The sequence below is a fragment of the Rhinichthys klamathensis genome, unplaced genomic scaffold (genome assembly GCF_029890125.1).
Source record: "Rhinichthys klamathensis goyatoka isolate OS25496 unplaced genomic scaffold, OSU_Roscu_1.1 h1tg000147l_1, whole genome shotgun sequence".
Classification (NCBI taxonomy): Eukaryota; Metazoa; Chordata; class Actinopteri; order Cypriniformes; family Leuciscidae; genus Rhinichthys; species Rhinichthys klamathensis.
Genome location: NW_026606682.1, coordinates 596,976 through 615,277, shown reverse-complemented (window position 1 = coordinate 615,277; position 18,302 = coordinate 596,976). Strand labels below are relative to the sequence as shown.

Below are 18,302 nucleotides of genomic sequence, written 5' to 3'. Positions count from 1 at the left end.
TCTCAGAACATATAATAGACATTATTTATTATAATTATTTTACAAATAACATTGATAGAAAGCATGATAATAATGCAGCAAAACATGGTATTATTTATGGTCTGTGGCCTTAAAATAGCATGGTTATTTGTTACTAAGTAAAAAAAAAAAAATTTGCCATTGCCATGGTAACCATATTTTCTACCAAAATATCATCAATGCTTATTATCCTTCTCTAAAGTCGTAGTAAGTGTGGTATCTTCAAAAAAGTGTATGAAGCTTTCCGAATGATTTGGGTTTTTTTATTGATTGATTGATTGATGGATGGATGTAACAACTGCTGTATTTTGAGGCAAAACATTTAGGTACTTTTTTGTTTATAGCTACTTTTAATAGACCGTATTTATTGCAGCACAGGTGTGAAAGCGAGGCTGTGAGGGATAGACCGTGTTTTCAATGGCATCTGCTGTATATAAAGCTCATATCACTTATTATTTCTACTTATTAGTCCACAGGGTTCCTTCCTAGCCTAATGTTTTATCACTATAAAGTGTCTTATCTTATCTATTGTATTACTTACTTTTTAAATATTACTTTATTAAATGTTTTGTTTCGTGTTTGCACTATATTCCTTCATTATAAATTTCGATTAGAAAAACACGCGTAGAAAGCATAGACAGGTAGAAACATGGGTAGAAAGGCCATAGTATACTATGTTGCAATGCACCTCCAGGGCGATTGAGGCCGCTAATGCTCTTGAGCCGTTCGATGTTCCAGCCGTTAGTGAGGGAGAGTACTGCGGATATTACGGCAATTTCTACAGAGTAGAAGAGATAAACAAACATGTTATATTATACATAAGACATTTATTCAAACAAAACTCAACCTGATAAATTATCTTCGAATTGTTTGCAGCGTCGTCACTTTTTAGAGCGACCGGTGAAGGAAATTAATCTGTCTTCTTTCGAGCAAAACGAAGTTGTCTTGCCAAAAGAAGGACGATGGGTGGGAAAATGGCGTGAAACGATGAGCTTTACTACATTCTTTATCTGACTGCTGTCAGAGGTAATTTACACGCTTACAATGCCATATATGATACAGCAAACATTTTATTATTTACGATATCTTTATACGATACGTTTTTCCCGCCAACTGACTTGTTTAATGTAATAACGTTATGTGTTCGTCATGTGTAGGGTTTGTTAGTAACTTAACGTTACTTCTGAATTTAACGTTAGTCATTTTGGGGATTTGTGATGCAATGTTCTGTCTTAAGCGTTATATTTGATCTAGTAATAATAAATAATACTTAAAAGATTTTTCTTGAACTTGTAAACAACTTATTTTTCAGGTCAGAATGATTTTTTTTTTTTTTTTTACCATATAATACAACTTAATATATGACCCACGTAATCCATTTGCCCCCTTTGTTTCTTTAGACAGGCGTCTGTGATCATCCCTAAACCTAAAGGGAGACTGTCAGGACTGTGATTCATTTGTTCCTTAGTTCACTTGAATTGGAGGTCTAAAGTCATGGCTTGGGCTCTAAAACTACCTCTGGCCGATGAGGTGATTGAGTCTGGTCTGGTCCAGGACTTTGATGCCAGTCTGTCAGGGATCGGGCAAGAACTTGGAGCTGGTGCATACAGCATGAGGTGAGTTTGTTTAGGGATGCTTAGATTGTTTTTGGTGTGTCCTCCTGAGACCTGTATGGTTTGATAAATGTAATTTTTGTTGAATTGAAGCTCTTTAAAATACTGTATATTCAGCTGTTATGTGTTTTTATCTTATTCAGAGTGTTGTTTAATCTATTTTACTTGCCTACTATGTCTATTCCAACAACTTCTACTGTTCACATGTCACTCCAGGCTGTTTAAAATGTCATGATGAATGCATCTGACCTTCTATAAAGGTCTATAAATATCTTGTGTTCTCTTACATGACTTATGTGCAGAAAATTAACCATTTAGAAAACTACAGGTCTATTTGTGGCGAGGTTATCGTGTGTATGCTTTGATGAGGTGTTTTATCCCACATTTGGGGTTTCAAGTGTTTTTTTTTACCATGGAGAGACAAACTGACAAATCACATGTAAAATAAAAGTACAATTTTTTCTTTGATTTAAATGGTTAAAGTAAAATGGATTGCCCTGTTGTGAGGTAGAAAGATGCACTGTCTAGCGGCTAGCCTCATGATCTGGTCTCCAGGTAACGAAGTAGCGGTCTGCTATAAACCACATGTTCCAGTCCTGCTCTGCCATCTGTGATGATTTGCTCTCAGATGTTTAAATAGCATTAGAAATGTGCTTCTTGGGCTTGTCTGAAATGTCCAAATCTATAAATTTGTCAATTTTTTCCCCCTTTTCTTGCTGTTTTTTAGTGATGTGCTAGCTCTCCCCATCTTTAAGCAGGAGGAGTCAAATTTACCTCCAGAAAGCGACAATAAGATCCTTCCCTTCCAGTACGTTCTGTGTGCCGCCACCTCTCCTGCTGTCAAGCTACACGATGAGACACTCACCTACCTCAATCAAGGTCTGTTCAGCAACACTTGCTGAAGATTGTCAGAACTTTCCTTCAATTCTGATATGTTTGAAATAGCTTTAGGTTGTCAATATAAATCTGTTAATACACAGAACTTATACAATTCTAAAATTCTTAATAGTTTATTAAAACAAACAAATTAAAAGATTAAAGAGCTAGTTCCTCTGGAGACTTGGAAAATACATTACTGTTGAAAAATTTGGGGTCAGTAAGATTTTTTTTGGTTACACTTTACAGTAAGGTCAATTAGTTAATGTTAGTTAAAGCATTAACTAACAGTGAGTGATACATACATTTGTTACAGAATTGATTAATCTTTGGTTAAACTGTTCTGTTTAAGTCAAATTATTTATTTGTTATTTCTTTCATGCATGATATGTAAGAGCTTCCAACCTTAAATTATGATCCAATGTTTCCATAAACTATTCAATTCTTTATACAGAGGGAAGCATAAAAAGCAGAGTAACAAGAGATGTAAACTGGTTTTACTGGTATTGCTATAAACTTTTTCCCACCGGCTGCAGGACAGTCTTATGAGATTCGAATGCTGGACAATCGGAAAATTGGAGAGCTTCCTGAGATAAATGGGAAAATGGTAAAGGTGAGGATTTGCTGTCTGTTCTTTCTTATCCCCCATAATTCATGCTTCCCACATACAGGATTATACTCGCATCAAGGCTGGATCTCATTAGCTGTTGAAAATCCTTTAAGTGTTCAGGTTAATCTCACTGTATTATATCAGAAGAGGACCTGATGAATCATATGTGTTTCTTGTGACTATCTGTGGTTGATCTCAACTGTTATTTTCCGTGTGGTTACTCCCTGCAGAGTATTATCCGCGTCGTGTTTCACGACCGCCGGCTTCAGTACACTGAACACCAGCAGCTAGAGGGCTGGCGCTGGAATAGACCGGGAGACAGAATCCTTGATTTAGGTAAATACTGTAACCGATGACTTCACAGAAAGTGAAAGATAAGATTATAACCACTTCCCAGTAAGATAATAATAAACAGATTGTGAGTAATTGTCACTCAAATATAAATTAACTACCAATATATCAATGTTGTGGATATGTAGGAATTTATTATACATTAATAACATGCTTGCACTGAAATCTACAGATATCCCAATGTCGGTAGGGGTGGTCGATCCCAGGGCAAACCCTACACAGCTCAACACTGTGGAGTTCCTCTGGGACCCCTCGAAAAGGACCTCTGTGTTTATTCAGGTATCATAGACTGCTTTTGCTGACCTCAAGAACAACTCTCCCAGACACTGTCAGTGGAGCCTTAAAAATCCAAAGATGAGGTTTGATCTGTGTCTTTTTTATTTTATTTAGCCATCCATACACAATCTATGTACTTTAACCAATTGAACTTAGACTTCCTTATTAGGATGGATTTTAACCATCTTAAGGGATAGTTCACTTAAAAAAATTAAAATTCTGTCATCATTTACTCACCCTCATGACATTCCAAACCTGCATGACTTACTTTCTTTCTGTAGAACTTTTCAGCAGTTTATAAACATACAATGGGAGTTTGTATGGTCCAAAGCAACACTGCATCCCATTGACTTTAATTGTATGCTGTGGACAATTTATTTTATTTTTTGACAATTTTCAAAAATGTTTTTTAAATATTATTCACTGTTACTCATTATTTTCCTGCTTGTTTAGGTCCATTGTATCAGCACAGAGTTCACCATGCGTAAGCATGGAGGAGAGAAGGGAGTGCCGTTCCGTGTTCAAATCGACACTTTCAAGGAGAACGAGGCCGGGGAGTACACTGAGCACCAGCACTCCGCCAGCTGCCAAATCAAAGTTTTTAAGGTGGGCTGAGGCCTGCGCTGATAAACAATTACAATGTGACACCAGTGCAGCATCATTTTTGTGTAACCTTACTACGGAAACAGGATCTTCCTAAAAAAATCAATGGAAATACTTGGTATTTTTTGTGTTTAGCCTAAAGGTGCTGACAGAAAGCAGAAAACAGACCGAGAAAAAATGGAGAAACGAGCACCGCAGGAAAAGGAGAAATACCAGCCTTCATATGAAACCACAATTCTCACTGAGGTGTGTATCTGCTGCCTTGGAAAGCATAGGTTTTCATGAATATTTAAATTTAAATAAATTTGTCTCTCTAATATTACAGATTTTAATTTAATAATATTATAATGATTGTTTAATTATAATATGTATTAATGAAATTATTGAATTTGTCTCTAATAGCTAGAGATAAATTAATACACTCACCAGCAATTTTATTAGCTACACCTATTCGACTGTTCGTTAATGCAAATATATAATCAGCCAATCAATCGCATGAAAATGACTTGTTTATGCCAGAGGTTGGAGGAGAATGGCCAGACTAGTTCGTACTGTTTTTGTGAAGAAAAAGTACTTTTGAGTGTGTAGCAGAAGAGTAGGCAAGCTTTGGGACACAATACTTCGTCATTATTGCGTCTTTAACGGACAGCTCTGACGCTGAGTTGCATGCATCCTGTCACTGTTTAAAGCCCCAGTCCGTAACTTTTTTGGGTTAAAAATTATCCAAAATAAATTTGAGCAAGTACATAACCAGCCAGTGTTCAAAACTATCTGCTTGCCTTAGCTCGATTCAAAACGGTAAGCTTATAATAATGTTTTTAATTTTAGTGGTACTGGTGGATTTCCGCGGGAAATTCCAGCATGTCTTTGCGTCATGACGTCACATCTGTACACATAAAGAAGGAGTCTCGGCTAGTAGGCTATATTGCGTCATGACGTCACATCTGTACACATAAAGAAGGAGTCTCGGCTAGTAGGCTATATTGAGTCATGACGTCACATCTGTACACATAAAGAAGGAGTCTCGGCTAGTAGGCTATATTGCGTCATGACGTCACATCTGTACACATAAAGAAGGAGTCTCGGCTAGTAGGCTATATTGAGTCATGACGTCACATCTGTACACATAAAGAAGGAGTCTCGGCTAGTAGGCTATATTGAGTCATGACGTCACATCTGTACACATAAAGAAGGAGTCTCGGCTAGTAGACTATATTGAGTCATGACGTCACATCTGTACACATAAAGAAGGAGTCTCGGCTAGTAGGCTATATTGAGTCATGACGTCACATCTGTACACATAAAGAAGGAGTCTCGGCTAGTAGACTATATTGAGTCATGACGTCACATCTGTACACATAAAGAAGGAGTCTCGGCTAGTAGACTATATTGAGTCATGACGTCACATCTGCACACATAAAGAAGGAGTCTCGGCTAGTAGGCTATATTGAGTCATGACGTCACATCTGCACACATAAAGAAGGAGTCTCGGCTAGTAGGCTATATTGAGTCATGACGTCACATCTGCACACATAAAGAAGGAGTCTCGGCTAGTAGGCTATATTGAGTCATGACGTCACATCTGTACACATAAAGAAGGAGTCTCGGCTAGTAGACTATATTGAGTCATGACGTCACATCTGTACACATAAAGAAGGAGTCTCGGCTAGTAGGCTATATTGAGTCATGACGTCACATCTGTACACATAAAGGAGGAGTCTCGGCTAGTAGGCTATATTGAGTCATGACGTCACATCTGTACACATAAAGGAGGAGTCTCGGCTAGTAGGCTATATTGAGTCATGACGTCACATCTGTACACATAAAGAAGGAGTCTCGGCTAGTAGGCTATATTGAGTCATGACGTCACATCTGTACACATAAAGGAGGAGTCTCGGCTAGTAGGCTATATTGAGTCATGACGTCACATCTGCACACATAAAGGAGGAGTCTCGGCTAGTAGGCTATATTGAGTCATGACGTCACATCTGCACACATAAAGAAGGAGTCTCGGCTAGTAGGCTATATTGAGTCATGACGTCACATCTGTACACATAAAGGAGGAGTCTCGGCTAGTAGGCTATATTGAGTCATGACGTCACATCTGTACACATAAAGGAGGAGTCTCGGCTAGTAGGCTATATTGAGTCATGACGTCACATCTGCACACATAAAGGAGGAGTCTCGGCTAGTAGGCTATATTGAGTCATGACGTCACATCTGCACACATAAAGAAGGAGTCTCGGCTAGTAGGCTATATTGAGTCATGACGTCACATCTGTACACATAAAGAAGGAGTCTCGGCTAGTAGACTATATTGAGTCATGACGTCACATCTGTACACATAAAGAAGGAGTCTCGGCTAGTAGGCTATATTGAGTCATGACGTCACATCTGTACACATAAAGGAGGAGTCTCGGCTAGTAGGCTATATTGAGTCATGACGTCACATCTGTACACATAAAGGAGGAGTCTCGGCTAGTAGGCTATATTGAGTCATGACGTCACATCTGTACACATAAAGGAGTCTCGGCTAGTAGGCTAAATTGAGTCATGACGTCACATCTGTACACATAAAGGAGGAGTCTCGGCTAGTAGGCTATATTGAGTCATGACGTCACATCTGTACACATAAAGAAGGAGTCTCGGCTAGTAGGCTATATTGAGTCATGACGTCACATCTGTACACATAAAGAAGGAGTCTCGGCTAGTAGACTATATTGAGTCATTACGTCACATCTGTACACATAAAGAAGGAGTCTCGGCTAGTAGGCTATATTGAGTCATGACGTCACATCTGTACACATAAAGAAGGAGTCTCGGCTAGTAGGCTATATTGAGTCATGACGTCACATCTGCACACATAAAGAAGGAGTCTCGGCTAGTAGGCTATATTGAGTCATGACGTCACATCTGTACACATAAAGAAGGAGTCTCGGCTAGTAGGCTATATTGAGTCATGACGTCACATCTGTACACATAAAGAAGGAGTCTCGGCTAGTAGGCTATATTGAGTCATGACGTCACATCTGTACACATAAAGGAGGAGTCTCGGCTAGTAGACTATATTGAGTCATGACGTCACATCTGCACACATAAAGAAGGAGTCTCGGCTAGTAGGCTATATTGAGTCATGACGTCACATCTGTACCCATAAAGGAGGAGTCTCGGCTAGTAGGCTATATTGAGTCATGACGTCACATCTGCACACATAAAGAAGGAGTCTCGGCTAGTAGGCTATATTGAGTCATGACGTCACATCTGTACACATAAAGAAGGAGTCTCGGCTAGTAGACTATATTGAGTCATGACGTCACATCTGTACACATAAAGAAGGAGTCTCGGCTAGTAGGCTATATTGAGTCATGACGTCACATCTGTACACATAAAGGAGGAGTCTCGGCTAGTAGGCTATATTGAGTCATGACGTCACATCTGTACACATAAAGGAGGAGTCTCGGCTAGTAGGCTATATTGAGTCATGACGTCACATCTGTACACATAAAGGAGGAGTCTCGGCTAGTAGGCTATATTGAGTCATGACGTCACATCTGTACACATAAAGGAGGAGTCTCGGCTAGTAGGCTATATTGAGTCATGACGTCACATCTGTACACATAAAGGAGGAGTCTCGGCTAGTAGGCTATATTGAGTCATGACGTCACATCTGCACACATAAAGGAGGAGTCTCGGCTAGTAGGCTATATTGAGTCATGACGTCACATCTGCACACATAAAGAAGGAGTCTCGGCTAGTAGGCTATATTGAGTCATGACGTCACATCTGTACACATAAAGAAGGAGTCTCGGCTAGTAGACTATATTGAGTCATGACGTCACATCTGTACACATAAAGAAGGAGTCTCGGCTAGTAGGCTATATTGAGTCATGACGTCACATCTGTACACATAAAGGAGGAGTCTCGGCTAGTAGGCTATATTGAGTCATGACGTCACATCTGTACACATAAAGGAGGAGTCTCGGCTAGTAGGCTATATTGAGTCATGACGTCACATCTGTACACATAAAGGAGTCTCGGCTAGTAGGCTAAATTGAGTCATGACGTCACATCTGTACACATAAAGGAGGAGTCTCGGCTAGTAGGCTATATTGAGTCATGACGTCACATCTGTACACATAAAGAAGGAGTCTCGGCTAGTAGACTATATTGAGTCATTACGTCACATCTGTACACATAAAGAAGGAGTCTCGGCTAGTAGGCTATATTGAGTCATGACGTCACATCTGTACACATAAAGAAGGAGTCTCGGCTAGTAGGCTATATTGAGTCATGACGTCACATCTGTACACATAAAGAAGGAGTCTCGGCTAGTAGGCTATATTGAGTCATTACGTCACATCTGTACACATAAAGAAGGAGTCTCGGCTAGTAGGCTATATTGCGAGTGAGGATGCTGGAGGTGGAGATTTATAGCCTTTTCTCACAGCACTTGATATAATTAAACTTATTAATTTGATGGCGGATCCAGAAAGTTTCAAACGACAATCACCAGTGACAACTAGAGATTCACCCGTTGTAAAATGCAAAAGACTTTGGACTGAGAGTTTGGAAAAAGAGACGGCAACCGGGCATGCGAAAACAAGGATAAATATCTGAAGGGCTGTAAATGTAGTCACGCAATGCTGATGTTAACAAATTAGAAAAGTGGATGTTTCTTACTTGTTCAGATGGCATTTTAGGGTGAAAATTCTTATGTTGGTCATACTTCCAAAAAGTAGAATCTGTGATTGCGAATGACAGTATCCACACCGCACGGTGATTGACAGCCGCACATTCTCCTCAAAACATTGGATTCCTCTGCGCTGGGCCGTGCCGAGGTACAACTCACGTAAAGTTGATAATTCCGTGAATTACTGATATTGCAGATTTTGAACAGAGATGGCGACAAAGAGGAAAAACTGCGGACTGCAGCTGTAAACTGCCCTGTCAATCATCTTGTCACACTTAAAATCCTCCACATTCAATTTAATTTCCTACAGTTTCGGAGAGAAATGTAGTAGCACGTTGATCTGTCAGTCATGGTTCTTTCATGCGGAGACTGTCCTCATGTGTTTGCAATTTACATAATGATGCATTTAAAAGTTAATAACCAAACATATATTTACAAAAGTTCAAGATGCTGTTGCTGATGAAATATAATGTGGATAACATTGAATATATTCAATGTTAACAATAACAATATATTTTCATCAGGTTAGATAGATACTGATTGTTAATCACTCAAACCCCTTTATCTAAACCTCTCTACTTAACCATCGGGCTCACACATTTGCCATGTTTGTGTTTTTTTTAAAACACTTTTTATTTGTGTTTGTAGTTCTAATCGAAACCTTGCCCAAAGTGCAATGTGTTGTGGGCAATATAAGACATTAGAGTGTGCTTGGATTGTATTCTAAACCGGAAAAAGTAGACCATCAGGGTCTCTTTGGAAAACTCATTTCAACATACTACGATTTTGGGACACACAAATTCTAATTTCAAATACTATTTAGGATGAATAGTATGCGAATTGCAACGCATCAAGTAACTCAGATATCCACTCGTTACAATCGAGGTGGACAGAAGAGCCTCTCTGAACACACAACACGTCGAACCTTGAAGCAGATGAGCTACAGCAGCAGAAGACACACTGGTGCCACTCCTGTCAGATAAGAACAGCAAACTGAGGCCACAATTCGCACGGGCTCACCAAAATTGGACAATAGAAGATTGGAAATATATTGCCTGGTCTGATGAGTCTCAATTTCTAATGCGACATTCAGATGGTAGAGTCAGAATTTGGTGTAAACACCAAAAGCATGGATTTATCCTGCCTTGTATCAAGGGTTCAGGCTGCTGGTGGTGTAATGGTTTGGGGGATATTTTCTTGAGTATTGTTGCTGGCCATGTCCATCCCTTTATGACCATATGACCACAGAAAGTAGCCATCCTTCTGATGGCTACTTTCAGCAGGATAACGCGCTGTAACGAAGTATGTTGTTATGGGAAGGAGGAGGCGAGAACCGGTGAACATTTAACAAACTTTAATAATCATAAAATAAACAAACAACAAAATGGAAGTAAAGGCGCCACACACACATAAACAAAACATAACATAAAAGTCCAGGCCTGGTCCTCTGTCATCCTTCACTGTCGTCGCTCCTCCTTTTATGCTTTCGTAGCTCCTCTGTAAGAGAAATGTGACCTGTGCAGCGTGCAGGTGTCACTTATCAAACACGCCACCGGCCTCGCACCATTCTCTCACGGCCCTCGGCCCCACCCTGCTCGCAACACATGCCATATCACAAAACTCAAATCATCTCAAACTGGTTTCTTAAACATAACGAATTTCACTATAAGTTCACTATACAGTATACTCAAATGGCCTCCACAATCACCAGATCTCAATCCAACAAAGCAACTTTGGGATGTGGTGGAACGGGACAAATTTGCAGCAACTACGTGATTCTATCATGTCAATATGGGCCAAAATCTCCGAGGAATGTTTCCAGCAACTTGTCGAATTTTTGCCACGAAGAATTAAGGCAGTTCTGAAGGGGGGTGGGAATCACCAAAGACCTCCACAATACAATATTATTGCAGTTTTTTAACATTTTGCGATTTGCTGACTATTGCAATAACTTATTGAAATTCATTACCTTTTTCCAACTGCAAATGTCTCCAAAGAAAAAATGTCCACATGTTATTATATAATAAGATAAAGTTATTAATCTGTTAATTTTACATCTTTATACCCATTTCCTTCATCCCTTTCTCGTTCAATATTTTCATGATATTGTTTTTTTGTGTGTATATCCAGTGCTCTCCATGGCCTGAGGCTACATATGTCAACAACTCCCCATCACCAGGTTTCAATAGCTCCCACAACAGCTTTTCTGTGAATGAAGGGTAGGAAACATTGATCGTCTTTTTGTGAGCTTTATAGTCAATCCTTAGTCAATTTAGACAAAACTTGCATAGAAAATGCATTGCTAATAAACCATTTTACTTCAGTAATATGACATATAACTGAGCAAAAAAGGATACTGAATAAAAAAAAAGAACAATTTATTATATATTGTTATATTGGCCAAGGAGACATTTGTCTTCCTTGGAATAACATGCATTGATTTACTTTCATGTGTGGCCATCTAATGGCTTATGGTTTTGTCTTGCAGAAATGGTTCACCCAATCACCAGCCAGAGCCTGTCGTACAGTTAGCAGATGTGAGTGTGTATCTGTTCTCTTCACCCATCTTCTCTCATATGTGAGATCCACTGCTCTCAATGGCATAATGTAACATTCATTAAACGTTTCTAGTGACATTCTGTCCATATGTTCATTGAGATATGATAAGCAAACTGCGTAGCACTTTGACTGAGACTTAGTCTTTGATTGATTCATCCCAGTGTTCTCTTGTGTGTTTCTTCTCTTACAACATTTCTGCATACTACATGCTCTCATTTGAATGATATATTATGATTGAACAAGCATTAATTCATAACTGATCATACCATCTTTACTAGTCAAGTAGTTGAGCTGTTTTGGGAATGGAATGGTCAATAGCTTATCTTCAGTATAGTGTGTGTGTGGCATGCTCCATGCTTCCATGTACATTTAAGAGTGTCAGGAGAACTGCAATAGTGCATCAAAAACCCTTTGTTTTCATTCATATTGTTGCAGCTGCTATTATCATTCCTGTAAAATGCTTTTTTGTGTTGCTTTTGCATGTTCATTAGCACATTTCATAGGCTGTATTGGCCCTTGTAGCTTTTTTTTTGTTGAACTATATAATACAGCATAGGGGTGGGCAGCATGACCAAAATGTTACATCTAGTTTTTCTGCTGGAAATTTGATATTTTTTTAAATATATTTTGTATTTGTTTATAAATATACTTTATATATATATACACAAGTAAAATACTTTTTAATCCAGTAGATTAAATACTAATGTACTTTTTTTCCATTTTATTTTTATTTTTTAGTTGTGGGGAATTTAAGCTTTCCACATATGAACCATGACATGACATTATTTAACCATTGCACAGTATATATGTCATATTGCCCAGCCCCTATGTATATATATATATATATATATATATATATATATATATATATATATATATATATATATATATATATATATATATATATATATATTATTTTTTTATATATATAAATAATATATGCACTGCTGTTTGGTTTGGGCTTAGTAGGATTTTCTTTTTTAAAGAAATGAATACATTTATTCATCAAGGATGCCTTACATTGATCAAAAGTGCTGGTAAATACATTTATAATGTTACGAAGGATTTGTATATCTTTCTTTTCATCAAAGAATCTTGACAAAAAAGTATTATGGTTTCCACAAAATATTTAAGCAGCACAAGTGTTTTCAACATTGATCATTATAATAAATGTTTCTTGAGCAGCAAATCAGCGTATTATAATGTTTTCTGAAGGATCATGTGACACTGAAGACTGGAGCAATTATGCTGAAAATTCAGCTTTGCATCACAGGAATAAATAATTTTAAAATATATTAAAATAGAAATTATTATTATAACTTCTACTGTATTTTTGATGAAATAAATGCATTCTTGGTGAACATAAGAGACTTCTTTAAAAAAAAAATCTTGCCTATCCCAAATTTTTGAACAGTAGTGTATATACAGACACCAAATTGGATGTAAACGTACTTGTACGGGTTGATCTGTACAATCAATAATTGATTGGTTTGATTTGATTGATTGTTGTAACTAATAGACTTTTAAAATGACTCATTACATAATTTTTGCATTCGTTTATAGGCTGATGTTATGTGAGGTTTTAGCCCATTGTTTTTTTGTTTCGTACGTAACATATAAGCCCCGTTAGTCAACACATAGTTCCTCATAACAAGATAATAACACTCCAGACAAATCTGAGATTTTAAAACTGAGAGACCGTTCTGCCTTACAGTTGTCGTGCCACCTACTTACAAGAGACAGTGAAAGCAATCAGGTACATGAATTTATTTGCTTATATGAATATGTTGAAATGTTTATTTGCCAAAGGGAAAACATGGTTGTGTACAAAGGATTTTAAGTTACTAAATCTGTTGATGAACTCGTATAGAAGAACATTTGAAGTGGGTTCAACTAAGGCCAGACAGTTTAAGGGGGTGTGTCTGACTTCAGTGGAGAGATTGTTCAATGGAAAAACAGACAAATTATGATCAGATTATGGTCAGTGTGCTAAGGCCTATTTTGTCCTTTCTCTTTGCCCCCGAACAAACAGAATCTGTTGCCCACGGCAACGCCACAGGAAGCACAGCAGTGGCTCCATAGAAACCGTTTTTCGCCATTCTGCCGTCTCTTCTCAAACTTCTCGGGTAAAGGGACGATCGGGCTTACATAAGTGTGCATCACATTCCATACAGCTCTCACATCAGGCTTTGCTCACTCAGCAACCATACAGTGCCACACCGGTCTTTACATCACTCTCATTCAGATAACACATGCTCTCCAATCTCATTCTCTCATCATAATGTGTTCAGAAAGATGCAATATGCCTCTTTATTCCATATTACCTTTAGTATAGTATGAAAAATCCTAGTGTGAATGTGTCAACTGTCCTTTGACATTCCTCAGGTGCCGATCTGCTAAAACTGACCCGAGAGGATGTCATCCAGATCTGTGGACCTGCTGATGGCATTCGACTATTTAACGCACTTAAAGGGCGGTAAGTGTCTGTTATCTGTGTACATCTATATGTACACTACACTCTTTTTGGCATTTGCTATGTGAACACACACACAAAAAAATCATTGACATGATTCAAAAAAAGTTAAATGATCCTGGAAAAAAAGTTACATTTGTACTCCTCTGGGTGGGAAAGTAATTTTATCTAGTGGGAACGTTTGGTACTGCGCCCATATGAAATCTTACTAAAAGCTCATTTTAAGTCAAATTTGGAACACAACTTCTTTAGATTTATGGCTTTGATTTTCTTGAAGTTTTAGAGTAAAACGTGTTTTGGAAAATATTTATTTCATATACAAATGTAAAATAGTATTTTTGTGCTTTTTTTTATTTATTTTTTAAACAAACTTAAACTTTCATAACTTTAAGTTCACTTTTTTTTTTTTTTTTTTTTTTACTTTAGCAATAATCTGCCAGGTGTCTTCTTTAAAAAGAGACCAAACTTTAGTCTGTGCTCCAAAACATTCATTATTTATGACAGTTTAAATTGTAAATTTCATTTTCAGGTCTATGCTCAAAAAGTGGTTAACAGATAAAAAATGTATTATATCTACTGCATAAATATCATTTGATATCATAAAATCCTCAAAAAATATAAAATATGAATTAAAAAACATTATTGAACTACAATATAGTACATTCATTTTATTGAAAATAAATGCTTAATATTTTTGTAAAAACCGTAATAAAAAAGAATTCTGGATTCTTTGATGACCAGAATGCATTTATTAGAACTAGAACATTTCCCGTAACAATGTAAAAGCCTTTACTGTCACTTTTAATAAATTTAATAATTTTTTTGCTGAATAAAAACATTAATCTCTCTCTCTCTCTCTTTTTTTTTTTTTTTTTTAAGTACTACAAACTTTTGAACAGTACTCTATTTCTGCGTTCAGTTTCCATGTTTTGCTTTTTCCTGGGCTGTTGATATTTACATATTATTGTGAACTAACAATTATATATTAACCGTGTATGTATATGTTCTTGTACAGGGTAGTCCGTCCACGGCTCACCATCTATGTGTGCCAGGAGTCCCAACAGGGTCGTGAACAGCATCAGAAACATGAGAATGGAGACGGGACTAGTAACACTTTTTTCGGTGAGTTTGACATCAACTAGATCAACAAAAAAAAAGATTAAACGAAATATAATTACATTATATCAAGTTATTGTTGGAATGAAATGTTAGGTAATATTTTTTTCCTTACCTGCATGGTCTGGTTATGTCAGCAAAATAGAAAGCTTTTTAGAGGCGGCAATGCTTTTTTACTTTAGAATAATGTACACTTATGCGCAATATGACCTGGGACATAGTAAATGAGGTCAAATAACCAGAGAAAATATATAGGGTCAGTATTGATTTCATGTTGTCAGGTGTTTTAAAATTTTCCATATTTTTGATAGCTTGTTATCCCATCTTATTTGAATGTTTTTGCTTTTCTTTTTTTTCTATGCAGCGATTTGTTGATTAGGGTCTCATGTTTCTTTACCCCCATCTTAGTGTATCATGCTATCTATCTGGAGGAGTTAACAGCTGTGGAACTGACAGAGAAGTTGGCTCAGCTCTTCAGCATCTCTCCACGCCAGATCAGTCAGATCTTCAAGCAGGGACCCACTGGTATCCATGTGTTAGTCAGTGATGAGGTAGTAAGGGCCTCTACAGGCTTTCTTTTTCTTCACTTTTGTTTAGTTTTCCTTGCACCAACCTGCGCTCAATATAGAAACATTCCCTTCACTTTAGAAGCATGGCATTGATCACTTTTCTGTTGACATTAACCCTATTGCTACTTAATAGAGGGCAAGCTTAAAGCTGTTTTCACGCTTTGTTTCGATTGTTTGGTCCGAAGATGCATTGCATGAGCTGCTCGCCAAAGGCCATTTCTGCAGAGCTTGCAAATCTGCTGCTGTGCTTGCAGTGCATCAGTCGTCATCAATCCATCATCGATAGCAGTTCATTTCCACAAATAAGAGCAGATTGCTTTCACACCAATTGTGTGCCACACTGGAGTGCTCATGTACCGTATGCACCCAAATTTGCAAAAATGTTCATGCTGACCAGTATGTTCAAGCTCTAGTATGAAAATGGCCTTACTGCAACCCACTTTACTGCTGTAATGTGACATATTTCCAAATTATATTCAGAATTTAACAAGAAAAAGGATCCAGGACTTGATTTAAATTGTATTATTAATTTAAAAAGTGGGTGTTACATACCAGAATTGAGCCTGAAGTTTGGATGATGGGGTTGAAAAAAAGAAGACATGGTGGTTTAAAAAATGAAAACCAGTTCAATATTGTTGTAACATGCACAATAAGACCAAGAACGTGTTTTAAAGTAAATGAGGTCTGTTTTGTAAAGGCATGTTATAGATCTCGTTATGAACATTCATCCATCCATGTTTCTTTTTTTGAGCTCATAATGTTTAATCAAAATGTCAATCTTAGAGTTGAAAACAACAGACTTCTCTCTCTCTTAAACCCCACCCCTCTTCAAATGACTGCAAGCCTACATTCATTCTTGAGTGCCACGCCCACAACTCAAAATCCAATCAACAACCGCTGCATAGAATCAACATTCTTTCTTTTCCGATAATCCGTACACACTCAGATGTACGTCACAATATGGCGCTACTTCTGTTTCATCGCAACTTTAATTACGCAAGATCTCTTATTCTCTCTTTTTCTGACTTAATCTTTGTTCTCATTCAAACAGATGATTCAGAACTTTCAAGATGAGATGTGTTTTGTCCTGGACACAATGAAAGGTATGAGCGAGCCAGTTTCTTTTTAAGTACTGAGAAGTTTTAACCAACATATCTTTGTTTCCAGGTAACCTGTTTTATAACTTTCACTCTTTCAATTCAATTTTCAGCTGAAACAAACGATGGCTATCACATCATTTTGAAGTGAAAACAAAGGATAAAGGGGGGGAGTGAAGAGTCCCCTTATGTTTTTCTTAAGATTCAGCCCACAGCCCATTCCCTGCACACTTCCTGGACCTTACTGAAGATCGCTTTGCTTGGAATAGTAATGGAGACGATCATGGGAAAAGGGAAAAAAGGCACCTGACCCATTTTGAAACCCTCACTGTTGTTGTCTATGGAGTGCGTGCTGACTTTTTCAAACTCTTCCCATTTACAAAAAATGAAATTTCGCAAAGAACATATCATAGAATTTCTATTTTATTACCTTTCTTTGCATCAGTTTGTTTTGTTGCTTTTTTTAAAGGCAGAAAAAAATAGGTTTTGTCTAATGTAATTATGTACTAAGGCCGTACCGGCTCAAACAGAGAGTGGCTGGCGTTAAATACAGTGTTATTTGGTGTTGACTGCCTGGATGTCATTCTATGAGTATTTTAGGTGCATATGCTAGAACTCCATGTGAAGTGCAGTCCATACACGTTTTATAAACAACACTGTAAAAAGTGCAAAGTTATGTCATAGACGGAGACTGAGACTCCAAGGACGCTTATGAAATTGCATCCATTCATGATGAACGTTGTCGTCAGTACTGTCACCTGTGGAAAAATGGTTTAGCGTATGATCTTGACACGATCGCAGAATGAAATTCGATCGATAATGCCACCCTACCTTTAATTGACTGAAGCAGTGCTGCACAAATCGCTGATGTTCCTCAAGTTAATTGTTGATTTTTTTTTTTTAAGGCTTGTTCAGGTGACTCTTTATGACTGTTGGGCATGATATTAGGTTCTGTAGCTTTGATCCCTGATGATTCTTCAGTTGATGCTGCGTGTGCACGTTATTTTACAGACAGGAGATGAACGGCAGCAGTGGGCATTATATACGTGCGTCTTATTTTATTTTTTTAACATTGTGCTTAACACCCCTCTCCACTTTTGTTTTTTCATTCTTGTTACATATACTAGAATAGATTTTTTACAAATTTCCAACTTGCCAGAGAATTATTTTACAGTATAAAAAGAGAGATCATGTTTTACTTTCTTTTTGTTTCCTTTTGGATATGACCACTGATTTACTAATCTTGCAGGGGGGGTAAAGGGGAGAAATATTGCACTGCATGAGAAAAGGTAGCCATGGTTAGTGCTAGACGCAAGCCAGACCAATATGGTAAAAAGATGCGAGGTATTGTCTGTGACCCTTTACCATGTCATTGCAATGATTAAAATTACATTGAATCAAGCGGTTTGGTTTTGTATCCTCCATTAACTTTTTATCATAAAGAAAATTGA

General features: G+C 37.5%; 1 protein-coding gene across 3 annotated transcripts; it reads left to right on the top strand.

Moving 5' to 3' along the window:
• Positions 1-751: 751 nt before the first annotated feature.
• Positions 752-18,252, top strand: tfcp2 (transcription factor CP2). 3 transcript variants are annotated; one of them, XM_056257908.1, is made up of 17 exons: positions 752-1,044; positions 1,419-1,634; positions 2,359-2,510; positions 3,044-3,120; positions 3,348-3,453; positions 3,641-3,747; positions 4,198-4,350; positions 4,483-4,593; positions 11,168-11,256; positions 11,526-11,574; positions 13,311-13,352; positions 13,629-13,722; positions 13,982-14,072; positions 15,085-15,191; positions 15,594-15,736; positions 16,806-16,857; positions 16,965-18,252. In XM_056257908.1, the coding sequence occupies exons 2-17, from the start codon at positions 1,513-1,515 to the stop codon at positions 17,000-17,002; spliced, it is 1,533 nt and encodes a 510-aa protein (XP_056113883.1). In that variant the 5' UTR covers positions 752-1,044; positions 1,419-1,512; the 3' UTR covers positions 17,003-18,252. The 3 variants fall into 3 exon arrangements, with proteins under 3 accessions (XP_056113883.1, XP_056113884.1, XP_056113885.1); XM_056257909.1 differs by lacking the exon at positions 13,311-13,352; XM_056257910.1 differs by lacking the exons at positions 16,806-16,857; positions 16,965-18,252 and having other exon boundaries at positions 15,550-15,659.
• The last annotated feature ends 50 nt before the right edge of the window (positions 18,253-18,302 follow it).

Coding starts and splice junctions, on each gene's coding strand:
- tfcp2 (XM_056257908.1), top strand. CDS start 1,513: ATGGCTTGGGCTCTAAAACTACCTCTGGCCGATGAGGTGATTGAGTCT. Junction 3,748..4,197: donor GGACCTCTGTGTTTATTCAG/GTATCATAGACT, acceptor CTGCTTGTTTAG/GTCCATTGTATCAGCACAGA. Junction 4,594..11,167: donor AAACCACAATTCTCACTGAG/GTGTGTATCTGC, acceptor GTGTATATCCAG/TGCTCTCCATGGCCTGAGGC.